This window comes from Camelus dromedarius, chromosome 24 (assembly GCF_036321535.1).
Source record: "Camelus dromedarius isolate mCamDro1 chromosome 24, mCamDro1.pat, whole genome shotgun sequence".
NCBI classification, from domain to species: domain Eukaryota; kingdom Metazoa; phylum Chordata; class Mammalia; order Artiodactyla; family Camelidae; genus Camelus; species Camelus dromedarius.
The window spans coordinates 2,121,556-2,148,610 of record NC_087459.1 but is presented as its reverse complement, the minus strand read 5'-3'; the positions used below and the strand labels follow the sequence as shown (position 1 = coordinate 2,148,610).

Here is a 27,055-nt window from a genome sequence, read left to right as displayed (position 1 = left end):
CCCTGCCGAACCCCGAGAGAGCTCGTCTAACCAAAGGACAGAGATTAGTGGAAAAGTGAATTGAAAACAGGGCCTCTGGATCCCCATCACTGAAATTTCAGATGACATTTACCACCCCCACCCCCACCCCAAATTGGGCTGAGTCATTAGATGGGTCAGAAGGATTCACTTGGACGTGAATAGTACTTGATTGAGGTCTTAGTCCGTGTCAGGAGTGTAAAACCCATCGTACAGGTGAAATCTCTTAATCCCCACGTCAACCCGATGGGAGTAGCTGTTATCATGGTTCTGCTTTTTGCCGTATAAGAAACCGAGAGAGAGGGAGGTGCCCACGCGTGCCTGGCCGTTGAGGAGCAGAGCCAGGATTCCAGGGCAGAACAGTTCACCTCCCAGTGCCCCCACCTCCTTTGCCACCAGAATGTTCGTGCATGTGGCTCTTCCTTGAATCTGCAGCATCAGCCCGGGACCTTCCCTGTCCATCCAGCAGGCAGAATCGTGCAGAAAAGATAGTTGCAGAAGATTGCAGCTTGTTCCTCTGTTTTGTTCATTTGTCTCTGGGTCCCCAGCACCTGCTCCTTAGTTCACACTCAATAAATAGATGATAAATTATGCTTTTCACAGGCATTCCTCACCAAAGAGTGAAGTGATTCGGGAAGTTTATAATAAACCCAAGTGTTTAAAGTGTCAAAAAGAAAGAGGCAGGCAGTGTGCGCGGCGTGGCCCCCTGGCTCCCTGGCCCGTCGCTGGGTGTCTGGAAGGCTGGGCCCTCACCACGTCCTCACTCACAGCATGTCTGAGGCCTCGCAGAGCCTTTTCAAGGGAAAGATGTAAGTTGGCATAGTTCACCTCCAGAAATGCCCCAGCAGCACCCAGGCCTCCTTGTGGTGCTGCACAGGCTGCCCCTGTGCTCCCCACACCTTTGATTGCCACACGCCCTTATCCCCCTTACGCCCCCAAAGAGTGTCTCGGCCTTTAGTCTTTGGAGCGTGAATTGGAGCAGAGTGGAGTCGGGTCAGCTGCCATGCTACTTTACCCCCGTGACATCCCCTTCTGCAACGTAATTCTCCAGAGTTTGCTTCTTGTTTGGAAACATAAGGCTCGTGTGTCACTTAACGATGTGGAAAAGCTCGAGCTCCTAAACCCCGGTTCAGTTTCCTCTTTTGCTGCTTACTAACTGCAGCCTCGGGTGGGTTGCTTATATCCTGAGCATTGATTTTTCCATCTGTAAAAGGGGGCCCAAACCACATAGCTTTCCAGCCCGGATGTGAACTACGTAAGGGCTGCCTCCGGTAGACGTTAGGCACCACGCACATTCGGTTCCTCGCCCTCCCTCCACAGGGAGCTTCCTGGGTCTTGCTTGCTTGTCTCAGTCGCACATTTATTGTGTATCTTGCACAATGCCTGGCACTCTGGAGAAATAAAAGCTGACCCACGCCCAGCCCCCATCCCTGAAAGTCAGTTGTTAGCTCAGACTTTGTGAAAACCAGCTGCTAAGCTCAGTAAACTGCGGACGGGCCCTAAGGTGCTGCCAGAGCCAGGCCTTCACTAAAGCCAGGCCTTCACTTCTGAGCCTTCCCTGTTTCTCTTGTCACCTCTTGTTTAATGCGGAGGCGTAATGAGTGTGGCTGACCTTGAGAGGGTCTTCCTGGGAAGGTGGTTGAGAGCAGAGGGAGCTGCCAGGGAGTGAAAGGCAAGCTGCAAAGGCCCTGCCGGGAGGCTGGTGCCACGGGCGCCCCGGGTGGGAGACTGGGCTCTGCCTCCCCGGGATAAAGGGGTTGGGATGGTGGACCTCAGGCCTTTGGAGGAAGGCTTAATGGGTCCAAAAGGAGGAGGCAGGCAGCATGTGGTAAGTGGCTCCCTATACACCAGATCTCCAGATGGCTGGGCCCTCACCCAACCTTGCCCTGTTTAGTCAGCTTTATGTCACAGGAGGGAAAAATGTGTGATATGATTGAGACCCACTTTCTGTAAAGAGGAGACACACAACAAAGCTCATGGTGCTTAAGGGAATAAAATTAATTCTGTAGAATATTTCCCTTTGTGAAATGTCATTCCTTTATGATGCTAGGTAAAAGAAGTGTCAGTGATCAACAACACATATACATTAAGTGGTCAGTACTGATGCGACACAGTTCCATGAGGGGAGGTAATGTTATCATGTGTCTTCATAATCAGAGAAGGCTTCCTGGAGGTGGTGTGGAAGGAGGCATACAGCTCTGCCCCTGACTGGTCCGGTGGCTGTGGGCATACACCCTTCCTTTGAGCTCAGCGCTCCCCTCTGTAGTATAGGACAGCACCAGCACCTGCGCAGTAAGTAGGAGGCGAGCCTTGCGGGGGCCTGGCAGGTACTAGGTGCTTAATAAGTGGCTTGGTTCTGTTATCCCAAGTAAGAAGATAAGGAGACAAAGAAGGGGAAATGCTGGTTGTGTGGTATAAATCAGGGGGTCTAGAGCCAGGCAGGCCTGGGTCCATATTTTGGTTCTGCCACCACCTGGCTGAGTGGGCCCAGATCCGTTCCTCGGTTTCTCTGAGCCTCATTTTCTTATTAAGTGAGGAAGCCTCCTTTCTAGCGTTGTTGGGGGAATTAGACAGTTCACCACCTGCACTGCAGTCCAGTCTCCTTCAGTGGAAGCTGCATCACTACGCCTGCCGTCATCGTCACTGGAAGTACAGGGGAAGGAGGCTCACACGCAGAGGGCCCCCTATAGGGACCACCCATAAAGAGGCTGGCTCCTCTCCATGCTGGGTTGTGGGTGGGATGAGAGGGTAAGAAAGCAGAGCTTTCATAGCAGGGAGGCAGCTTCTCCAGTGTCTGAACTGTCACTGCAAATGAAGGGAAAATCTGCAACTCAGAAAACAAAAAAGGCACATCTCTCACTAGCCTGGCGGCCTCGAGGCTTCTCACCTCAGTCTCCATCGGGGTTGATGTGGCCACTTACTCTGTGCGGGTGGAGGTGAGAGGCCGGTGTGACCTGCCCCAGCCCCTTTCTCCCTTCAGTGAGGCTCCTTCCAATGTGTCTCTTCTAGATGAAGCCCATGAATGTGGAGTATCTCATGATGGACGCCTCCATCCTGCTGCCCCCAACAGGCACGCCGCTGACGGGCATTGACTTTGTGAAGCGGCTGCCGTGTGGTGACGTGGAGAAGACCCGGCGGGTGAGTGAGCCCTGGAGCTGGCCTCTCCTGGGCAGCTGTCAGCCAGGAGCCCTCCCGGGGCAGGGAGGGAAGGGGCTCTGATCACATCCAGATGGCAAATGGCAACACACATTTGGATAGCCAGGGACAGCATCTCCCTCATACCCTGCCACCCAGCCTCACTTTCCAGAGCACTCGGCCCTTTCTTAAAGCAGAGATTGACATTCCATTGCATCTGGCACCGGATGTCAGTTGCAGGCAGGTTGCCTTTGCTGGTGCAGAGCTCGGGCCCAACCCCAGGGCTCTGTGAGAGGAAGGAGGGTGGGCAGAAGGAGCGTGGGGGAGTGAGCTGTCGGTGCAGCGCAGGTGAGGCTGCTGTGAAATCTTGGCCCAGAGAGGCTTGGGACCCGGGACCCCCAGAGGTGGCATGGCGTTAAGGTATCTGAATGATCTTGGGGCGAGGCACACGCAAATGAAGTTGTGATTCTGGCCGGCCTGCGGGAGGGAGGTGTGTAGAAGCAGATTAGTTCTCAGAACTCAGCTGCAGCTTCCGTTATCAGCACTTTTTTTCTGAAGCTGTCTCACAGGGCTGTTCACGGTATTTTATCTCACTCGTACGATCACAGTTTCTTTCTTAGAAAGCACCATAACCTTTTCCTAGAAAATCATTCCCTGGAGATGTGCAGGTTGGTGAAAAAAATTAGAGGAATTCATTTCACTCGGGTGCATCATCAGCCTGTCTTCCTCTGAATTAATCCAGGTGTAGCCAGAGTGGCAGAGGTGTTTAACGTGGATTTTGAGAAGCAGGATTGACTTGCTGGATCTGCCTCAGAGGATTTTGTGGCCTTCCTGCTGGCGATTTTGCCTTGGAAGCCTGGGGGGGTGGGGTGGGACAGGGTGGAGGCAAAGGAAGTTGGGCCCATGTGTCTGAAGTCAATCCACATTCCCTGCTGTCTGACCAAACCCACAGACCTCACCACAGGACCCACCCTGCCTGAGCCAGTGACGCCTTCCTTCCTTCTGCTCCTGGCCAGGGTTGCAGGCCCCGTGGCCCGGTGCACGGTTGTATTTGTGGGTGGCAGTGTTTACACTGGGCATTCTTGGTGTCGGCTTTTACTGGGGGACTGGTTCTGACATGCGTGTTGTGTCTGCGACTCCTTCACGGAGCGGGACACTCACCCTTAGCCTCTGGTTGGCCTGGGAGATGCTCCCCAGCAAGGTAACAGCGAAGCCGCACTGTTACCTTGGTCTGTCATGTCCCCAGGCCAGAGAGGACCCTGTCCCCCAGGTTCTCTTGCCTTCATTTTGGCCCATAGTCTGTCAGGTCTTCTTAATAGTTACATGAGCTCATAACCTTTGTGATAAAGTGGATCATTCATACCAGTTCTTTACAAGAATTTCCTCATGTGATTCTACAACCGCCCTTGGAGACTGGCACTAGTATTACCCTCACCTAACAGAGGAAGAAACTGAGGCACGAAGAGGTCAAGTGATTTGCTCAAGATCCCCCAGCTAATAAGTATCAGAGCCAGGATTCAGCCCCAACAGTGTGACGACTATGACCCCTGCCTCCCACCGCTGCCTTCATTGTGTTTATTAGCCCTATTCAGTGCTGGACACCAGGGACACAGAAACCCAGCCCCAGTTCTCAAGGAATCAGAGTCTAGAGGGCAAGGTGGGAAAGAGGCAGCATCAAACCATGGTCCAGGACCGTTCCTAAAGGAGCATGGGGTCAGGTCCCTAATCCTACCTGGAGGAGGAGGTGGAGCAGCACAGAGGGATGGTCCTTAAGCCCAGACTGTGGAGAAGTCTGGGCAGCTGGAGGTGTGGCACATTCCAGCACCTCCCAGGAGGGGACCGTGGCTGGAGCCTAGCGTGAGGGAGGCTACGTGGGAAGTGATGGGGTTGGAGGGGCCGGAGGAGGCAGATCTCCAGGGTCTAAGAGCCCGACAAGGACCTTGGCATTGTTAGCTGGTTCCGGAAATCATGCCCTGCTGGCTTGAGGTGGACGGTCCTGGTCCACAGGAGAAATTCAGGGGCGAGGTGTATGGCAGAGGGAGGGTTGCTGGGGCTTTGGGGTTCCTGCTGCCTTCTGAGCCATTGTCTCCTCACCTAGAAAGCAGCAGGGCCTGTCCTGCCAGAGCTGTCGCGAGGACATAGCAAAAGGCAGAAACACCCTGGGGCAGGGGTTCTTCTTCCCTTGCCCTCACATCTCAGTTCAAGTGCCTTGCCCTCGTTGGGCTGCACGGCCCAAACTGCTAACTGAAGCCCAGGCAGAGCACCTGGACACCCAGGCTCCCCGGGGTCTCTCACTCAGCCTTATAAACTTATAAACAATGAGTTTATAAAAGCAACTCTCAAGTCCCAAGGCCCGGGGGTTTAGAGCCAGGGAGATGGTGGCAGGATGAGATAAAACAGGGCTGGCCACCTCAGAGCAGAGCCATCCACCTTGGAGAGGCTTCCCTTTGTGACTTCCAGACTCCCACTTATAAAGGGGAATTTTAGCCCCTCATGTCAGTCCAGTTCCTGATGCAAGGCAGCTGTCTGGAATCCTCCAGAAGCTTAGCTCCTTAGCCATTTCAGACATCAGAACACAGCAGTGTGCTTTGAATTTGAGCTAAAGGAAGTGTATGGTTTAGCAAGCAATTGAGGGCTTATGTGGTTTGTTTCAAGTTCTCTGCTTGTATCCCAGAGAACATTCCATTTCGTCCTTTTGGATTCAAAGATTTTCTTTTCCTTTTTCTTTTTCTTTTTCTTTTTCTTTTTTTTTTTTTTTTTTTTTTGCCAAGCGTAGACTTTTCTAACTTTTAGGAGGCTGACCCTTTTCAGAAATCCTACCCTTTATTTTCCTTAAAGACTTGTCAGAGAAGATCAGAGCACCCTTACTGGTAAGTCATTCCTTCATACATTCATCAAAGAGCCACTGGACCCCTACTGTGTGCCAGGTGCTGGGCCTGAGGGTGCAGAAGTGAACAGGGCAGATGGCCTAGCCTCTGGACCTCACGTTCCACGGAGGGAGGAAAGTTTGTCAACAAGTAAGCAAATGACAAGGCTGATACCAGACTGCAGGGAGGGCCCTGTAGGAAACAGGGTGGCACCGCTTTGGAGGTGATCTGAAGCTGCTCTGCCAAGGTGATGTCTCAGCAGAAAGGTAAAGAGTGAGAAGGAGCCAGCTGTGCAGAGACTTAAAGGGGGCACTTTCCAGACCAATGGAGCAGTGAGTGCAAAGGTGTGAGATGCCAAAGAGTAAGTCGTGTCCGAGGAGCAGGGACCTGGAGCAGAGTGAGGGACAGGGGCAGGAGGGAGGGCCTTCCAGGCCATGCGGAGGCATCTGGCAAGAGAGTCGTGCTTTCCCCATTGCATTTTGCAAGTTACACTGTTTATTCTTTCCTTCAACATATCTGTCGAGCATTTTCTAGGTGCCACGCACCGTGCAAGATGCCTGAATAGACAGAACAAATAATGAAAAATAAACCCAGAGAGCAAGAGTCCCACTGAGCCATCCCGGCTGAGAAGGGAAATCCATGTTGAAATGAGGTCTTGGAAACTACTGGGGTCTGAAGAGAACATGCAAGCAGAACCTTGGACTTGAGCTGGACCTACCCCACATGTAAGGACAGCTGAGAGAAGCAGTTAAGAAAGAACACAGAGGAGGAGGGTGTAGCTCAGTGGTAGAGTTCATGCTTATCATGCATGAGGTTCTGGTTTAATCCCCAGTACCTCCATTTAAAAAAAAAATTTAATTGCCTACCCTCCCCCCCAAAAAAGACAGAACACAGGCTCATGATTCAGACCAACCAAGGTTCAATCCCAGCTTTAGCTGTGTGACCTTGAGCAAGTTACTTAACCTCCCTGAGCCTCAGGTTCCTCATGTGTCCTGCCTCTCAGCTCTTGCCCAGAGTAGATGGGAGCAGCTGTGAGGTGGCAGAACCATGGCAGAGCATTCTGGCATCTTAGGTGGGAAACAAATCAAGTTTTTAATTATCTAAATCTACTTAAGCCAATGCTAGAGAAAAGAGAGGGAGAGGACTTTCTGGTGAATACCAAAATCTAAATAAATTTAGGCCACTAATCATCTTTATGGAGTAGCCGTGGAAGCCATTATGAAATAAAGATATTTGCATGAATATCTTGTCCCTGCATTCTGTGTGCCTGTTGCCTTGTAAAACCACAAACAATTTTTATGTTTATCACTATTGACCTTGAGGAAGTAGAATATTTTGCTTTTACTTTTTGGATGTGTATTACACATTAAAGAAAATACAGTAACATCTCATAAAGTTTCGAAAGTTGAGGGAAAGAATTTCCTGCGATTTCATCAGCCTAAACAAACAGCACAGACGTTTTATGTGTCTCCTCCCACCTTTGTTTGCAAACACGTCTTTTCTTGCATGCAGGGGGCGTGAACCATGGACTTGCTTTCATCCTCGCCACTTTTCTCTCTCCATGTAGAACAGGAGGTTTTTGACATTGTGATACAGTCTGAATAGGTCAAACGTCTTAACACTGCAGAAAAGTTTATCTCGTGGCTTCTGCCGTAATTTACTTAGGCATTTTCTGGCTGGTAGACATTTTGGTTGCTTCCAATATTACATTATTTTCAACTAAACTGTAATGAGCAGCTTCACGAATACAGTGTTTCCTTTCTTTTGGCTTATTTCTTTAGGATAAGTTCCCAGAAGTGGAATTTCTGGTTCAAAGGGTATGCACATTTTTTTTGTGACTCTCTACATATTGCCAAATTGCTTTCCCAAAGGGCTATGCCCACTTTAAACTGCTTCAGCACTCTTTTAAGAATGACTGACTTTCACAGCCCCATCTGTGGCCTCAGTGCGCTTCTAACCTGAGTGACTGTCGCCTTCACTCCTCAGCTTGCAAGTGGGGCAAGGGAAGTGGGACAGAAGGCATGGACTGAGTGTTTGCTCCAGGGCCGGCCCCAGGGCTCAGGGTGTCCCCTAAGCTATCTCATTGCACCTTTGCAGTGGCCTTGTGATCAGGGTGTTGAGTACCCTATTTCCAGAGCTTCAGCCCGGGTTCAGGAAGTTCATGTGACTCACTTGACCCCAGGTTGAGCCAAGGTCTGTCTGACTAGGAAGCCGTCCTCCTGCCCCACTCCCGGGACTCATTCCACAACTCTCCTTGCCAGTGTTTGCTCCCAGCTGTGTGGAAGCAAACTGGACGGGCCTCTTCTCTATATTTGGGCTTGCTCAGCTGTCACCCCTTTCCAAATCTAATCTGTTCGTCCAGAGTCTGTGTTCCTGGCATTCTATAGGAGCACTTGAAAGAATAAGAATTCCTTTTTCCTTTTCAGGAATACTTTTTTTTAATTTGTACATTTATTTAGCGAAGTCAAGAAAAGCACTCATTAAAAGCCTGAGTCCCAAGCCTTCAGTCTTTTGAAGGCAAAGACACGTGGTTGGAAGAACACAGACTTTGGAGTCTGGTTATTAGTTGAATCACCTTCGGGCAGGCTGCCTAACATCGCTGGGCTTTGGTTTCCTGTCTATAAGTTGGGAACCATGCAGGGTTGTTAAAAGGCTTGATTGGAAAAAAAAAAAAAAAAAGGCTTGATTGAGGTCACATGGTGCAGCCCCCAACCCTGGCAGGCCGTGGGTAAGCAGAGGGGGTGGTGATTGTCACAGGGGGCAGTGGGATGATTTGATGACCCTTGTCCTGGTATCTGTTCTTTCCTTTGTGGATTCTCGGAGTTGTGGGGCTGGTCAGCCAAACACTATAGACACCCACAGGAGCCTGGCTTGTGCCCAAGTGGAATACCTGGCCTGTGGGAATCCGCCCTCCCGTTCGTGGGCGCGGGCTGCTCACGCATCCCTCCTTCTCTGAGGGTTGGGGCAGGAACCAGGAAAAGTATGGAAAACCAGAAAAACCGGGGGGGGGGGGGCGTTATTTTGGTTTATATTTTTAATTATTTTATTATTATTATTTGTATTTCTGGAAATATCTTCCATTTGTTGCTTGAAGAGCAAATGCAGATGTTTAACCAAAAAGGTCTATGACATTAGAAGCCAAATTCCAAACTCCTTTTATACTGGGAGGTTTCTGGTTTTCAGAGTGATGGGCTGTAGAAAGCCACATACGTTTCTCTTTTCTCATCCCCCAGCTTGGGTTCTGCTTGATTGCTTTGCCTTCAGAACCCCAAGAGGAATGGGCTTTTGAGGCAGAAATGAAGCATCCTCTCAACGTGGACCTGACTGTGATGGGCCTTTTTCTCCTGTTTTTTCCCCTCATCTCTGAGGTCATGACTCCTTATTTGGGAGCTCAAACTGCCAAAGACTTCAAGTGACCACTCACATCTTGGGCATTCTGCACTTGGGCTAGCATGGGTGTTTGAATTTCCTCGTGTATTTGTTTAAGTGACCAAGTGTCAGACATACCTGGGTTCAGACCCCAGCTCAGCCTCTCATCAGCTGTGTGAACTTGGTCACTGTGCCCCTCTCAGCTCCATTTCTTCCTATTGCAGCAAGCTGCCCACAGCGCCTGGCACCTAACTGGGCTTAATAAATAAATCATGTTTTGCTGTAATCTGTCCCCCATCCCCTGTCTCAGGAGGCACCTTGTCATATAAAGGGCAGCCTCCCCTCTCCGTGGGCCAGGCCTACAGCCTCAGAACTGGAAAAAGGAGGCCAAGAATTGGGCTGTGTGGCTCCCCAGTTGCGACAGTGGTTTGTGCCCATGCCCTCCCCGTGCTCGGCTCTGGAGTGGCTGGAGTAAGGGGCAGTCACCCCTTTACGGAATATGTGCAGACTGCTTCCCCGCCAGCACCATCTCAGAACCTCTTAGCAGCCCTGAGCAGTAGAGGACCCAACCCCCATTTCACAGATGAGGAAATTGAAGCTCACGGCCTCGCCCAACGTGGTAGAGCTGGGAGTCCAGCATGGACTTTGTATGTCTGACTCTCAAGCTGTTTCCCTCAGGCAGGCCCTCCAACTACGGGTTAGGGAAAGTGACCCGGAGGCCACCTCCCCTGTGGCTGCCCCTCTGCTTCCTGGCCTCTGGTTGGTGGACAAGTCAGCCCCAACCTAGGACTCAAGGGGAGGGGACCTCCAGGCCAGGCCAGCCCCAGGATGAAGGCTGCTTTTTGTACAAGCTTCTCTGGCTTCCGGGGCCTGGGATTCTGCTTTGTCTGCTCTCTGGAACTGCCTGGCTACACTCAATTCCACTGAGACTCCTCTTTGGTGGGCCAGAGATCCCTGTGCTGATGGGGCCACCTCTGTCCCCAGAAAGCTATCTGGGGAAGTCTGAGGGGCTCTCAGGGCACTGACTTGCTGCACACCTTTCAGGTGCCAGGTCCTCTGGCCCGTCAGCAGCACACCCCCTGTGGTACAACCCCTATTGTAAGGCCAAGGGGCCTAGGCTTCCAGGGGAAGGGCTCGGCCAGGAAAGGGCAGGGTTTTGATCTAGTCTGGCTAGCTCTGAACCCCACCAGCATCTCACCTTCTGTCTTCCCCCAACCCCCACATTCAGTAGGTGGGACCTTGAAACACTTGTGATTTGGATTTCCAAATTCCATGCTGGTTTAGTTGGAAGAGGCCTGGTTCTTGCCCTGCCTAGATGTGAGCCTGGGGCACATCACTTCTCCTCCTTGGGTCTAAGGGCATCGTCTGTGAAGCAGGGCTGCCTGCTGAGCAGGGGTGCTATGAAGGTAACACAACACTAGAGGAAAGGTCCTGGCAAATGACAGGTGCTCAGTGAGGTGAAGTGGCCCAAACTGGAACCTGTGGATAGTTGAAACAGGCTGTGTCCTTTGTTTTCTTATCTTGCTCTGAAAGCACCAGAACCACAATACTGGGAGACGTGGGCTTTGTTTTGTTTTGGTTGGTTTGTTTTAAAGCAAGAGTCACTATGTGATTTTCCCATATGGAACATCTCACCGAAATGACTTCGATTTCACTCTTCTCTGCCCTCTGAACTGTGCGTCCAGGCCATCCGGGTGTTCTTCATGCTCCGTTCCCTATCACTGCAACTGCGAGGAGAGCCCGAGACCCAGCTGCCTCTGACACGGGAGGAGGACCTGATCAAAACAGACGATGTCCTAGATCTGAGTGAGTCGATCGTCCTGAGTCCCGGCATTGGGGGGTGGGGAGGGCGGGCATGGTGCAGGGAGGACGCCGCCAGGCTGAATCACATGTCACTGGGAGGGTCGTGTGCGACCTGCATGTTGTACTGGTGTTTATCTGTGATGGTGAGCTAATAGAGCGTGCATGTCACACAAAACTTCCGGAGAGAGGGCCCTAGATTCTAGGCACCTTGAAGTCAGTCTGTGGTCCTGCTTTCTGGAGACCAAGTGGAGCTGTGCAGGTGTTTTGCTGAAAACTCTGTGCACGGTGGTTGGGGTCTCAAGCAAGGCTGGGCACAGCTCCAGGATCCCTGCCCTCCATATAGTCATAACAGCACCAGTTTGATTGGTTTTGTGTATAAAGGTTTTCCGTATGATTTTAATGACGAAAGGATTCTGCTGCTAAAAAAAAGGAAAGCTTTCAAAAATGCAAATCACCAGCATTTAGGTAAAGATGAAGACTTTGGAGGCCAGAGAACCACGTGCTCAGCCAGCAACCTTGGGCTACTTACTTAACGGTGCAATGCCTTAGTGCTCTCCTCGGCAACATGAGGCTGAGATTTAAAGGAGACAATGGGTATGAATCCTGGTGATGTTCCCGTAACCCTTCTTATATGTGTATAGCTCGCTCTTTCCTGCATTTGCTGTGGGGTCGTGCACACTGATGGGCAAAATCGTTTTCAGTTTCTTAAGGGCATTGTGATATATTAGGACTCTTTGGTTGTAAGAGACAGAAAACCCAACTTAGACTAGCTTAAGGAAAAAGAAAGAGGAATTGGCTGATATCACTGTAAAGTCCAAGAGTAGTTTTGCCTTCAGGCATGGCTGGATCTAGGTACTCAAGCAGCAGCATCAGGAAGCTGCCACCCTCCATCTCTCAGTTCTGCTTTCCTCTGTTCTGGCTTCATCCTCTGGAGGATCTCATCAGATAGTGACAAGACGGCCATCAGCACCTCCAAGATCTGCTGAACTAGCTGAACAGCCCTGGCAGAAATAGAGCTTCTCTTTCCCTGTAACATTTATAGAAGTCCAGGGCAGTACTCTCATTGGCCTGGCTTGGGTCACATGACCATCCCTGAACCAGGCAGTGGTCAGAGGGATGTGATTCACTGATTGGCTAGGCTGGGGTCACATGCCCACTCTGGAGCTGGGAGGGGGAGAGCTATTCCTTTTGAACCCCATCACCAGGGAATGCAGAAGCAGGGGGCCCTCAAAGGGAGCTCACAAGAGAAGGGAGCTGGAGAGGCCGGAACAGCAGATGGCCACTCTTTGTAGTGTACAGTGAGGAGAGGGCCCCCTGCTTTATCGAAATATAGTTTACATCTAATAAAATCCACCAAGTTTTAGTGTTCAATTGAGTTTTGACATAACTATTCATTTGTGACCAGCGATTGTGATATAGGCCATTGAGGGTTGGATTTTGAGCCAGATACCCATGCCCTCCTCTAGACTCCCTTGAGCAAATGGTCGAAACCACCACAACTTCCGTCTCCTCCCATGTAAAATGAAGATGATCTTCCTTATATTATGGGGATGTTTTGAGACTTGAGTGAAATATAATATGAAATAAATGTGACTAGGCATAGTGCCTTGCGTGTAACTGCACTCAGGAAACTGGAGTCACTGTTGCCCCACGGTCAAATGCGGTCCTGCATATAAATAGCAGAGCTCACCACCTGATACTTGGAAGATTCTCAGTAAGTGATTATTACGGGTTTTACCTGATTGTCTAACACCTTTTTCTAGCCTCCTTGTTGTTTGTGCTCTATTTTCCTTCTCTCTCTCTCTCTCTCTCTCTCTCTCTCTCTCTCTCTCTCTCTCTCTCGGAAGAACACAGACGCTCCATCTCCTCTGTGCCCTATGCCCATCTTCTTTGGCCCTTTCCTCCTTGAGAAGTGGCCACAGGGATTTCTGTAAAGGTTTAAATTGATGAAATTGTCTGGGAAGACCCATAAACCAGTCTTTCTCTGATTTGATTCAAGGAAAGAGAGAGAAACAGTTTGCTTTAAAGGGGGCCATTCCGTCAAGGCAGCAAGAATGTTTGCATCCGTGAAATGGAATTAAATTTTATGCTGGGAATTCGCATTTCTTCCCCCCTCCCCCTCAGAATGGCCTGCTGAAACAAAGGTTAAAAGTATTTCACTTATCAATTTTAATTGATTAGAATGCTAGTTGAGATCACTTAACTGAGCCTTTTTGGGTAGTTGGCCATTAAGAAAGTAATGGCTGTCTGTCTTTACCCAGCCTGATTGCAAATTATGTCTTTGCTAAAGAGGGGGCCAACCAGAAAGTCCTAAGAATTATGGATTTTAGGAGCACATGGTACTAGAATAAGATATGCATGTGTTGTTGGTTGATTTTTTTTTTTTTTTGGTGATTATTCTTAAATATTGGAGCTTCTCACCTTCCATTTGGGGAAAAATTAACATGCCTTGCACTTCATAAAATGCCTTCTGTGTACACAAAAGGTAGGAAGCGTCATAATGGAGGTAAAGACATCCATGTTTGCTGAATGTTGGGGGCTTGGCATGCTCCTGATGGGGTAGTGTGTGGTCTCCCTGGAGCTTGAGGAGGCCGTCTCAAGAAGAGGTATTTGGGGTTGGTCAGCTTTTATATAAGGTGGTACGGTCTGACAGGCTTCAGGAAATGCCAGCTCCCCATAGCAGGAAGAGGTGACTTTTTTGACTTTAAGTGTATTTACTAAACTTGTCACACTTTGGTAAGAAACCACAGCATAAAAACACTCACGTCTGCTGACCAGCAGCCGGCCCCTGGGCCAGGTTTGGCAGGTGAGCTCTGGCCAGGTGGCTTCTGACAAGGAGCATCAAAGAGACTGACACCCCTTCGGAAAAGCAGCAAACTGTGCTGACAGCCTGCTTTGTTTTCACTGGAGAGGAGAGGTCACGGACTGGCAGCCATGACGGAAGGAGAGGAGGGTGGGAGGGAAGGGGAAGGGAGTGGGGATGGGAAGGGGAGCCTAGACTAGACTAGATAAAATAGATTAGATTTCCAGAGAGAATAACACCATGAATCTATATACCCAGCCTTCAGCTTCAATAGTTATTACCCTTTTGTTCAGCCTCATTTCATGTGCACCCCCACCATTTCTCTTTTTAACCATCATCTCCCCACCGCCCCTAGTGGATTAAAGCAAATGGAAGACATATTATTGCATCCATAAATACTTCTCTCTAACAGATAAGGACTTTGAGTTACTCTTCTTGATTGAATTGGTTGCCACCATCACAAACTGGCAGCTTCCCCAGCCCAGCCGCTGCTCTGGTGGAGCGCAGAGATGGGGCCTGTGCTCCCCTGTGTCCCACCAACCTGGCCCCATTGACGTGTGATTTTGCAGCCCCTGCTGTAGTTATTGGAAGTCAGTGGCATTGTGACCTTGCTCGGGGTCTTAATGCTTGTGAGGCTCAGCAGCCTTGCCTTTAAAATGGTTCTAAAAGACTTTAAAAAGAGGGCCGTTGAAGATCAAATGAGATCACGTTCATGAAGCAGGCAGCGCCCTGCTTGGCGCATTGCAGGTGCTTTCCCGCCGCAGCTGCTGAATAAGCGAGATAAAACTCATACTGTGGGGCTCCGGGGTGAGCACTCTCTGCTTTGATAATGTTTTGAGGGGCGAGTATCCTGAAGTATTTAAACAGTTGGTCACTTGTATAATGACACCGTTCTGGGGAATAAGAAAGACAGTTCTGGCCATGTGGGCCCGGATGAAGGGAGCTGTACCGTGTCCAGGTGGGGCGCACCAGCATGTCTACCGACGGACAGCACCAGCACTGCTCTGAGGACGAGCAGAGGAGAAGCCAGGCTCCTGTCTGTCTCGCCTGTGTCCAGATGACATGGGCAGTCGCAGCGGGGGAAATTCTCCCATTACCAAACACCCTAAGGGGATACCAGGCAACCAGGCATCCTCAAGAAACTTTCCTTCCCAGCCTTATCCACATGGGCACTTGACATTAACATAGCTGTGGCCATACCGCATGCTGCACACACCTCATCTTGTATTCTAATTTTTTTTTCAATCCATTCATCAAAAACCCATCCATTAATTCAGCTACTCATTGGGCATCTGCTGTCTGCCAGGCACAGTGCTGGGAGCTGGGATGCGAAAGTGAACTAAAGCCAGACTTGGTCTCCGCTCTGTGGGGCTTCCACCACTTGGGGCAGGGGCGGTGGGAGACGACAAACAGGAAAGGAAGTAAATGGTAAATGAGCAATCACAGGTTGATCGAGGTGGCTCGGTGGAGAGGATGAGCAGGGTCCAGTGGTGGAGAATAACTAGGAGAAGAGACCTCGTGTGCTGATTAGGGAAGCCTCTCTAGAGAGGCACCGTGCAAGGGGGCCCAGAAGATTCCACGAGAAAATGCGAGGATGAGGCCTGCCAGTTCGAGATGTCAGAGGTGAGGGTAGAAGGTGGGAGTGAGCTCAGTATGTCCCAGAATCCTAAAGGAGGCCGGTGTGGCTGGCAGGTAAGGAGCAGAGGGGAGAGGGGCTGAGGTGAACTAGATCTCAACTCCAGTGCCGTGGGAAGCCATTGAAGGGTGCCCGCAGGGACAGCAGTTCTAGAACCAGAGCTGCCGGGTCAGACGGTGCCCACGGAGGCCCGTGAGCTGGGTCCAGGGACCGGAGAGGCCTCGTAGCCTAGTGGTTCTGAGCGTGGGCTCGGGAGCCAGACCGTGCCGGAGAGAAATCCCAGCTTGGCCCCTTGCCACCTGCCAGCGTATGACCTTCAGCGAGTAACTTGAGCTCTTGGTGCTTCTGTTTCCTCGTGTGTAAGTGGGAGTTGTTGGGAGGAGTCAGTGAGTTAATATATGTGACGTGTCTGGAATGGTGCCTGGCACAGTTGCAGGGGGGCCAGTTAGGAGGTTGTGGCAAGGGCACAGGGGCCAGTGACAGTGGGGCAAAGGGCATGGGGACGCAGTCTGAGGGCAGCATTTTGTGACTGACTCACCAGGGCGGTGCTGGAGATCCAGCTTGCCGCTGGTTGCTGAGCTTGGGGGCAGTCCTGGCAGCAAGGGCTGGGGGCCAGTGATCCCATAATCTGAAGGGCCAGCCCTGGAGGTGAAGCGAATCCAGACCAAAGATGAGTGGACAGATAAGAGGTGCCAGGAGGCAGCTCAGCCGAGATGTCCAGGGAGCGGATCAGAAACCTCCTCACATGCTCCCCTGAAGCGGTTTTCCACATTGTCTCATAGAGTTCAGAACTGCCGTGTTTAGTAGCTTGCATAATATTCCACTGACTAAGGCATCTCGTGCCGCCCTCCCACAGTTATTGGCATTTCCAGTTCTGCTCTGTTACAACCTAGATGACTGTTCCTCAAAAGAGCCTTGAAGCAGTTAGAATCCTAGATCAAGTGGTCTGAGAGAGAGGACCCGAACCCCCCAAAGAAATATCCACAGATAAGCAGATTTCTGTGCTCTCTTTGTTTGAGTCCTCACCTGGACTTGGACTCACCCCCAGGGTCCAGGGGCCTGGAAAGTATGCATCGTTGTATAGAGCAGTGGTTCCCAGACCTTGGGACTTCACAGCCCAGTAAAAATGCCAAAACAAAAATAAAACCCAACAAAGCCTCTTGGGATAGGATTTCCAACTGCTTATTTTACCAAGTTGTCTTTTTTTTTTTAAAGCATTTATGAAGTATCATTTCATAAAAGAGAGGATACTGTTAATACTAGTTAACTAGGAAGGGGATCATTTCAGAACGAGGGACAGACTTTCTAAGAAGCAGCAGTGGCAACTGTAGGCCCACGTACCATGCTTTATTGCAGTGTGTTTTAAAAAAAAAAAAAATTCAAGTGCAGACCAGTCACAGGAGCGAAAGCTAGTGTCTTTTCTAGTTTAGTCTTTTGAGAGAGGCGAACCCTGATCACAGCATCCCACAGATCAAAGTCAACTGGCCTCTGTGCTAAGTGCTAAGAGAGCACGTAACAGGGGTTGACCTGTCTGGAGGACAGAGAGGCTTCTAAGGGAAATCTGAGGGTTGCATGTGGACGTGGGCACCAGGAAGGGGCCTGGCAGGAGCAAAGGCCCTGGGGCTGGTGGGGAGTGGAGGAAGATGAGAAATGGCAGTGTGGCCAGAGGGCAGAGCAGGGGGAGAGGTAAGGCGGTGGTGAGATTAGAAGGAGATTGCCTTGGGCCCATTGTGCTGGCCTTCTGGTTGTATCAAGAGTTTAGAATTTTATCCTGAGAACAGTGAGAAGAGTTTTAACCAGGTGGTGTGACCAGATTTGTACCTCAAAAGGTCCTCTCGGACCTCAGTGTGATTTATGGAGCGAGATCTGTGGCCTCAGTAGATTTGTGGAGTCGAGGAGGGGGACTCAGCATTACAGCAGGGAGCTCTGTTGGGAGGCCAAGCATGGGAGACCCATCCTGCGGAAGTGGTCCAGAAGGACTGTGTGTTTCTCACAGACTCTGGTTTGCCTCTCCACTTCTTCCCTAGCACTGCTGGGTCCTGCTCTATGGCCTGAATAGAGGGACTCTTTACTGCCTAGAGGCCCATCCTGTTTGATCCAGTTTGTTCTCTGGAACCCAAGCCTTGGAATCATGCCTTCGAAGCTAATTATTAACAGCAGTAATACGATTTTGGTTGTCCTGGTCTCCTGGCAAGGCAGGCTGCTGTGGACCTCCCCTCTGCTCTCCTTCTAGCCCAGTACCTGCCTCTTTAAGAAGATGGCTGAGGGGATGGAGGAAGCCTTGGGTCTCAGAAAAATACAGACTTAGGAGAAAACAGATCTGGCATCTGGATCCCAGCTCTGCCTCTTCCTTGCTGTGTGGCCTTGGACAAGTCAGTTTACCTTTCTGGGCCTCAATTTCCTCATTGATAAACTGAGAGCAGTGATGCTCACCTTTGCAGGATTATTGTAAGGCAGTGCAATAAGGTATGTATAGAGGTTACAAACCGCTGGCCTTTAGACAGGCGCACAGATGTAGTTCAGTATCTAGTAGAATGTTTGCAAGCAAATTTTATGTTAATTGTCAACATTTTAAAATCAAGATATTTTGTTGTGCAAACCTAGATATCTATCACTCTGAATTTGTGACGGTCTGGCCCTTTGGGGCCTGCATCCCCACAGGCAGCAGTGGCTGCCTCTCTTCATGGGCGTGCCCCCTTCTCACCAGCTCACTCTGCCTCCAGCCACAGGCCTCCAGTTACCTCCAGACCCGAGTACCCCAGTGGTCTGCTCAGCATCTCATGCGTACTATAAACACAGTGGAGTCCAATCTTACTTGCAAACCTGCCTCCCTTCAGCCTTTCCATCTCCCAGTTGGTAGCTGGCAGCTCTATCCTGGTGGCAAAAATCGGGGGCTCATCCTTGATTCTCCTTTTTCTCTCAAACTCAACTTCCGGTTGGTCAGCACACTTAGTCACCTCGTCCCTCCAAATGTATCCAGGATCTGACCATCTCTCCCAGCTCCACCCCTAGCACCTGGCTTGCCTGCCGTCATCTCTCACCTGCATCATTGCAGCAGCCTCTTAACCAGTCACTGGCTTCTGCCTTGTTCCCTGCAGTTTATTCTTAACACTGTGTCCAGTGTTACCCTCTTAAAACGTAAGTCAGATTGCGTCCTTCCTTTGCTCAAAGTGGCCTCCAATCCCTCTCTGACTAAAAGGGGAGACGTTTACAGTGGCCTACGAGGCTGAGCATCACCCAACACCACTGAGCTCTCTCTGCATCCTTGCTGTTCTTTCAGACACACAAGGCATGTTCTCACCTCAGGCCTTAGCGCTGGCTGTGCCTCCCACCTGCAAACCACTCACGCCCCCAGAACAAGCACCGCTGTGGGTGCTTACAAGGCTCAAGGCAGCCCAGGTGTGGCAGCCATACTCCAGATTCTCCATCCACCTTTCAGATCTGGACCACCTCCCTTTCTTATCCTCTGTTAATGAATGTGAATGTTATGAGTGAGCCTGCAGTATTCGCTGTTTGCCGTTTCTAGCACTCACCCCAGAGCTGCAGGTGAGAGCTTTCAGACAGAGTGGACATCTCTGGCTGTGCTCATCTGGATGCCTAAAGAGTCGTTTCCAGCAAGAGTATTATGAAGCTCCCTAAGCAGGTTATGTGGTTTGATTTTAAGTCCATGAAAATGTGAGCTCATTGATTTGCTTCTCCTGCAAGGCCAGTGATAGTTTTGTGGTCCTGTCAGTGCTGGAAAGTCCTCTGTGTTGCCTCATTTTGCTGATGGCCCAGTCATTGTCATGTGCCTCATCTTGGCAAAAATGAGAAAAGAGCATAAATAATAAAGACTTTGAAAGACAAACCTAGAATGTGAGACATTCTAGGAGACTACCAATTTGAACTTGTCTTGAATGTTGAGTGTCAGGGAAAACCAAACAGTGGAGAGGCCCAGGGCGCTGTTGTAGATTATTGCAACAGGACATGATGACTGTTGCCACAGATTGGCTCTTGGATTGAGGAATAAAAACAGAGTAGCTTTAGAGGACTTCTTTGTGAAATTGGAAAAACTTTGCATGTAGATTGTGATTGGATAATGTAATTGAGGTCAGTATCACATTTCTTGTGTGTGATAATGGCATTGTGATTCTGTGGGAGAATGTCCTCGATCTTAGGAAGTAGGGCTGAAGAGTTTAGGGGTAAAGTGCCATGCTGCTTGCAACTTTGGAATGATTCACAAAATAAAAATGTGGGAGTGTTTAGTGAGAGAGGAAGCAAATGCCACTAAATGTTAACCATTGATGAATCTAGGTCAAGGGCACATGTGTGTTTATTGTACTATTCTTTAAACTTTTCTGAAAGTTTAAAAGCATTCTTTTAGAAATTTAGTTTTGTTTTTGTTTTGGTTTTTTGGGGGTGGGGTGGGGGAGGGTAATTAGGATTATTTATTTATTTAATGGAGATACTGGGGATTGAACCCAGGGCCTCATGCATGCTAATCACACAGGCTACCACTGAGCTACACCCTCCCCTCCCTGAGAGTTTTTGAAATAAAAGCTTAAAGAAGTGGGGAGTGATCAAATTCTTGAGAAGCCAACATTTAATTAATGAGGAGTGTAATGTTTAGGATTCAGGGCTCTGGATTCAGAAAAACCTGGGTTTGAGTCCCAGCTGTGTGACCTTGAGCAAACTGGTTAACCTCTCTGAGCCTTTTTTCCTCACCAGTAAAGTGGGACAATGATACTGTCTCCTTCAGGACTGTTCTGTAGATAAAAGAGAGAATCCATCAAAAATGCTCGGCATCACTGTCAGGGTGTGAAGGCTTTCCTAGTAAAAACAGTCATTAGCATCCATGGGCTATACATGGGCATTGAACGACTTTTCTGAAGTAGTAGGATTTCTGACAAAACAAAGCCTCATGACTGTTTCTGTCCAGGCGCTACACTGAGAAGTGGAGGTCACACGGGCTTCTTAATTAGATAAGTTTCTTGGAAAGATGACTTTCAGGAAGGTGGGTACCAGCTGATTGGAGAACTGAAACCTTCAGTAGAGGCTTGATTCAGACCCAGATGTCTTCTCAGGGGCCATTTAATTCAAGCGTTCAGGCCTGGGGCTCCAGAGAAGTGACTTGTGTAGTGCTGACACTGAAGTGGACTGATGTTAATGTGAAACCGAAGAGGCAAGTATGGAAATGGCATCTGAAGCCCCATCTCAGGCGAGTGTGGCTTTATGGCTCTTCGGCCTGCACTCCCCGGCCATGTTTTATCTTTAAAGGGAATATGGTCCACACTGGGTCTCTTTACATCCCCACCTGCTGACTTGGAACCACTCCTGATCCTGCTCTAACCCCAGAGTCAGAGGGTCACTGGCCATCCCACATCTGCAGTTCTGTCCCCTCTCCAGCCTAGACTCTCTGTGCCCAGTGTCTCCCACGTGGGATCCCAGCCCATGGCTCTGCCCCACCCTGGTCCAACTACCCTGCAGCCAGTGTCTAAAAAGCAAGTCTTGCCCACACTTGTAGATTTCACACATCACTTCCCCACTTGTAGATTTCAGAGCTCCTCTGCGCTCCCCTTCTGCCTTACGTCTTGCTGCATCTGAGCCCACTCGGCTGTGGTGCTGCTGGCAGGTCCCTAGACACAGCCTTCTGGGGTGCCGTTTCCCACCACTGAGCCTTTGCCCGAGTGTGCCCTCTGCCAGGCTTGCCCTCCCAGCCCCACCCCCAACCCCCTCCTCCTCAGTGCGGGATTAGGTAGCCCTCCTCTCCAGTCTTCCCAGGCACACCTCAGACATGCCCTTAGCACTTTGCTTTTCTCTCCCTAGTGCCTGGCACGGGGCCTAGCACATAGAAGGCACTCGAATAAGGCTTGGATTGAACTGGTTAAAGCTTTACTGGTCACTTTAATTGTCCATAAAACTTAAGGCACTTTCATTAACATGAAAAGTGACATTTCTAAAGGTTGTCACGAGTAATTTGAGGCAGTTGGATTATGAGGAAGAGTGATGTTTGTTCATCATTACCATAATATTTGAATAGCCAGATTATACTGGTGCAGACTTTCCCCCCCTATTGAAATACCCCAAGAATCTTAAACCTACCTTGGTATTTCCTAAAAATGTAGATTGTCTTAACTTCAGCAGTTGTGCTATCTCAAATCATTTTACCTAAAGGCTAAAATGCTGGGGTAGGGATGTTTTCTGCCCCTCTCTGAAACTAGGACCCTGGACTACACCGATCAGAAAAGAATCGTGTTTGAATTAAACCACCAGTTCTCTAAGGAAATGGAAAACGTGGAATTAACAGCATTTCCCCCTCTCTATGAATTAGGCTGCTTCTCTGTGCTTGATGAGCAGTGTTGCTGGCCCCTCTTCAGAAATGAAGTAGAAATATGGAGAAACGAAATTTGTACCTTATAAAGTGACTGGAAACGTGATTATAATACAGCTGTCAGTTTTGTTCAAGTGGAAAATTTTAAAGTAAATCCAATTGCAGCATTATTTGGTTCTTTTAAAGCAGGGAGATGTAGCTGTTTCCTACGTATTGATTATTTGATTGGTACCTGTCTGCTGGACCTTTTTTTTTTTTTCTCAGTAGCGCTCATTGATGTGGTTTAATGTACATTCCTGTAATCTTTCCCTGTTTTATAAACTTACAATCATAATTGAGCTACATTAGAGAGCCATGTTCTGCTGAAATCACAAGGTCACCTAATGGCTGTGCCCTCTGCTGTTTGTTATGTATTAGAGTAGTCCTAGATGGTTCTGGAAAAGACAAAAATTATTATTTTTTGACTCTACAGAGCAGAATTTCTAGATCGCATTCTATGCATTGGGGAAGTGAGGTGTTTGAGTGGTAGAGACTGGGTGTTGAGCCTTTCCCTTCTTTGACTATTAAAATGATCGTTTCTGCTGAAGGCACTCTACAGTTTAATTTTTTTTTTCTCCAAACCCCAGTCCTTCCATGTGTTTGAAAATGGGGCCACGTTTTTTATTTCTCTGATCACAGAGGATCTGGTGGCTTAGATTTCTCGAGGAACATCTTCTGAGGCACATCACACCCTTGAGAAGTAGACGGACTCTGGATATGGCTGCATCTCAGAGCAGCCAGGAGAGTGGACGGGGGTCCAGGTAGCGGTGGGGTCTCAGCCCCAGCACCCTCACACTGTGACATCAGTGTGTCCCCCTGACCTCAGATCTCTCTACCTCATGTTGCTGTTGGGAGGGAAAGGCACTGCCCACCGTGCTGAGCACAGCACCTGGCACGACTTTGTAGGGCCCAGCCAGCAGATGCCAACGGAGAGGCACCTCCAACTAGGCTGTCTTTCCCTGTCAGCAAACAGAAATTCAATCCTTGTATTCACTCATGCCAAAAGCCCTGGTGTGTCCTGTCTCCTCTCGTCCCACAACCAAGCTGTCTGTGCGTTCTGCCAGTTCAGGCATCAGCTAGATCCAGAATCTCACTCCAGCTCAGCGCTTTCAGCACCTCCACCCTGATCTGGATTCTGGAAGCTGCCCTCTGACGGGTGTACAGCTTCCTCCACTGCCCTCTCTCCGCATCCTTCAAGTGGCCCTCAGGGCCTGCAGGATGAGTGTCCCCGCCCTCTTCCCCATCTGTCCCTCCAGGCCCACGGGAGAGTCCCGCCCCAGAGGACCTCCCCAGCCTCCACCCAGCCCCGGTGCTGCTGAAGCCAGCCTCCTTGATCACTTCTTCACTTCTGGCTGATGGCATAGAGCAGCAGTGAGCTGCCACAGGAAACAGGAATTCGTGGGGTAACGGGGTTGAGGGTTAACGTTGAGTTTCAAGACATGCCTCACTCCATCCCACTCGGTGCGGCTGTCTGGGGCTCTGCCTACACAGGGCTCCTCACTCTGAAGCCACCGGTTTCTCGCCTACCTCCGCCACCCAACCTGGCCACCGGGGACGACACAGGATCCAGTGACTGCTCATGCCTCAGGAGGGGAGGGTTGGCTTCTGGCCCTGCTCTCTGACTAACCACAGAACACCCAAAACAAACCTCTGGGGGTGCTGATGCAGCGACAGACAGCATGACCTTTACCAAAGGTCTGTGACAGGAGCAGGCGCCTGCCCTGAGCCTGCTGTCTCTCCTGGCCCAGGTCGCTGGTGCCACTGTCCCCAGTGCCCATCCTGCTGCTGACCCTGCTCTCCTTTCGGCTGGCCCACCCCAGTCCCCACTGAGAGACCAGGAGTAGGGGGCCAGCACCTTCCTCTGCCTCTTACGTAGGAGGGGGGTGTGTGCCATTCACATTAGGCAGAAGCGCTAGGAAGCGTTGTCACCCAGAGTCCTAAGTAAGGGTCGGAGTCGAGGCATAAGAAGCACCTGGAATAGCGTAGAATGACCGCTGAGTCTCTGACTTAAGAGGATTCCTGATTGAAGACAGAGGGAGTTCCGTGAGGAGGATCGCGGTCTTCCCGGCACAGCAGGCCGTCCGCACTGATTTTTTAATGAACGTCATGTGAAGTTTGCTGTGCTTCACTTCCAAGAAATGTACTGATCTTGGGACATTTAAACGCTTAAATTGTCATTTCCACTTCGACCTGCCTGAAAGTAGAAGTGAAAATTGGTTTGCCACATTGCCCTCCATGAGGCTACACGTCAGAGGAGCTGAACTGCTCCGGGGGCAGTTCTAACTTGCCCCTAACTCCACAGGCCGGGGTTGGGGAGGTCTCGGGGTGGTCTCTGGCCTGGGCCTCCCTGCGTTAGAAGAGGATGGTCCTCAACCCGCCAAGTGCCTTAGAATCACTTCAGGAGTTTCAAAAACTATCTGTGCCCAGGCACCACTCCCAAAGGTTCTGATTCACTTGTTCTGGGGATGGGCCCCGGCCTCTCTATTTGTAAGTGCTCCCTAGAGAATTCCATCGTGCAGCAGTGTTGCAAGCCATTGGGTTAGGCAGAATGAGGAAGTTTCTGAAACTTAGCACTTGGTCTCCACTTTGCTGCGGTCCATGAATTCCAGTTCCCTCTTGGAGCGCTCCTTGCTCACCTCCTAATTAACTGAATGTCACCAGGGAGGCTGGCATTGTGGCGTGATGCAGCAGCCACATCTCTCTCTAGGCTCTGAAGTGGAAACCTTGTGCCGTCCAAATCACCCTTACATGTCCTTTGGGAAGGTGACGTGTAGGAGAATGACATCTTCTAATGAGCCAAACACAGCCCAAGGCTGAAACTGACCTGTCCTTGAGCAGCGGAGGAAGAGGAGGTTGGCCTCCGTATATGAGAGCGCATGTGTTTACCTGGGCGCATCTCACTGGGCACTGTGAGGGGCCCTGTGGGCAGAGGCAGGAGGGCCTGACGGTGGAGGACAGCACAGAGTTCCACCTGTCCCTCAGGCTGTGCTCCTTCCGTGGGTGAAACCAGAGCAGCCCTACCATCTAAACTTACATTTCTCTCCCTACTCCCTGAATGCAGTTGAGCTTGTGTAAGTTAACTTTGCATTTCAGTATGGTTCTGCCTTAGTTGAAGACAGATCACTTCTCCTCTCAATCCTAGGGTATCTTACTGGAGACAGGAAAGGGCTGAGTGACAGGCTGGGCTTCCTAGACCACCATCCCAGCCTGGTCTTGGAGCTCCCCCTCCCCCTCCCCCTCCAGAAATGCATGTGGGCTGGACCAGAGCTGGCCATCTCTGCAGCAGTGAAACTCCAGCCCGTTCCTAACTCTCCGATTCTCTGATTCTCCCAAACCAGCTTCAGGCAACATCGTAAAAATGTCTCAGGAACAGACAGCCAGACCAGAAGGCTCAGAAGTCAGTGGGCTGAGCTTGCCTTTCCAGGTCTCCCCACTGATTAAACTATTTTGCTTTTAATTGAGAGCTAAGGGTTCCCATTCCCATCTTCCCTTCCTTCCTCCCTTAGTCTGCTCAGGGCCACCATTTTTTATACCAGGTTCAAGGTCGAGTAGACCTTTCCTCTTCCTGCCATAGCCTCATACAGAAAAGCCCCGTGCAGCTTCCTGGTTTTCAACTTGGCACATCCAAATTATCTTTTGCATTCATCTGTTTCATCACCCAAACCCAGACCTTTGAATTTTATAATATGCTTTACATTTTTCTAAGTGCATTCGGGGTTTTCCAGAGCTGTGCAAAGCCAGGAAATATGCATGTCATTTAAATAACTCCAGTTAACCTTTAGCCTGTAACTGGTGCCTCATAAAACACGCCTTCCTCCCAGTGACAGGTTGCATTCTCCAAAGCAGAAAAATTGATGAAAATCTACAACTTTCTTCATTCCATGCTGGGCCCCCTGCCCTGCCCTTTGCTGCCTTCACCACAATGAGCTCCGGTACCAGGCTCATACAGAGGAAGCCTGAGGTGGAAACCTGAGTCCCAGGCAGTGTCTAGTGAAGGTTCTAGACTAGATTTATGCAGCCTTGTTGCCATTCCCTGAGGTCTCACTGGCCCTTGGCTTCAGCTCTTCCCTTCCTGCTCAGCATCCTCTACGGGATCCCACAGTGATGATTGTAGATACCACCTATTGACCCATTTCTCAGGCCAGGCACTGTTGTAAGTATTTTATGTGAGTTAACCCATTTAACCCTCACAACCTGGCCAGGTAGACCTTGTTATTATCCCCGTCTTACTGACGAGGAAGCCAAAGCACAGAGAGGTAAAATAACCTGCCCGAGGTCACACTCTGCCAGGAAGCGGGGGAGCCAGCACACAAATGCCAGATTCAAACTGCAGAACTTGTACGCTTGGCTCTGGGCTATGATCCCTCCATCCATTTACTTACCGAGTAACGCGCCCATCATTCTTGGAGTGGTGGGCACTGCCTGGGTGCTAGAAATGTGAAGAATAAGACACAGCCCTCCCTCCAGGCAGCTGGTGGTGCCCTGACAGGAGTTACAGCACCACATGGATATGGGTGCTTTGATGGAACCTGCAGGGTGCGGTGGGGAGAATAGAGAGTGGTTGGGCCTTGGCTGGGGCTGGGGGTAAACAGGGACAGGAATTGCTTCTGAGAGCCCTAGCTGTTGAGCTGAGTATTATTCTGAGTGGGTGTTCAACAAGCAGACAAGTGAGGTAAAGAATGTTCCAGACAGGGGTATCCTAAGTGAAGACATATCGGTGGTGTGGTGACCTGGTCAGACGCTGCGTCTAAAACGTCGGGTGGTGTGTTCGTTTCTGATGGCTGCTATGACAAATTTCTACAAATTTGGTGACAAAACAACACACATTTACCGTCTTACAGTTCTGTAAGTCAGAAGTCTCCCTGGGCTAACATCATTGGCCTGCTTTCCTTTCTGGAAGCTCCAGGGAAGAGTCGTTTCCTTGTCTTTTCCAGCTTCTAGCTGCCTGCATTCTTTGGCCCCCTCCTCCATCTTCAGACCAGTAATGGTGGTCAGAACCGTTCTGATTTCGCATCACTCCCACCTCTTCTTCTGCCTCCCTCTTCCACTTCTGAGGACCCCTTGTGATTAGACAG

At 50.1% G+C, this 27,055-nt stretch overlaps 1 protein-coding gene across 7 annotated transcripts in view; it reads left to right on the top strand.

The window, feature by feature from the left end:
• Nucleotides 1-27,055, top strand: part of CLEC16A (C-type lectin domain containing 16A) — a 196,249-nt gene that overhangs the window by 81,603 nt on the left and 87,591 nt on the right. For 5 of the 7 annotated variants that reach the window (XM_064478180.1, XM_064478182.1, XM_064478178.1 and 2 more), the window contains exons 17-19: nucleotides 3,028-3,156; nucleotides 7,802-7,837; nucleotides 11,075-11,195. In XM_064478180.1, coding sequence (XP_064334250.1) covers nucleotides 3,028-3,156; nucleotides 7,802-7,837; nucleotides 11,075-11,195 — 286 coding nt within the window. The remainder of the gene's footprint in view (nucleotides 1-3,027; nucleotides 3,157-7,801; nucleotides 7,838-11,074; nucleotides 11,196-27,055) is intronic. The other 2 variants (XM_064478181.1, XM_064478179.1) reach the window with 1 other exon arrangement.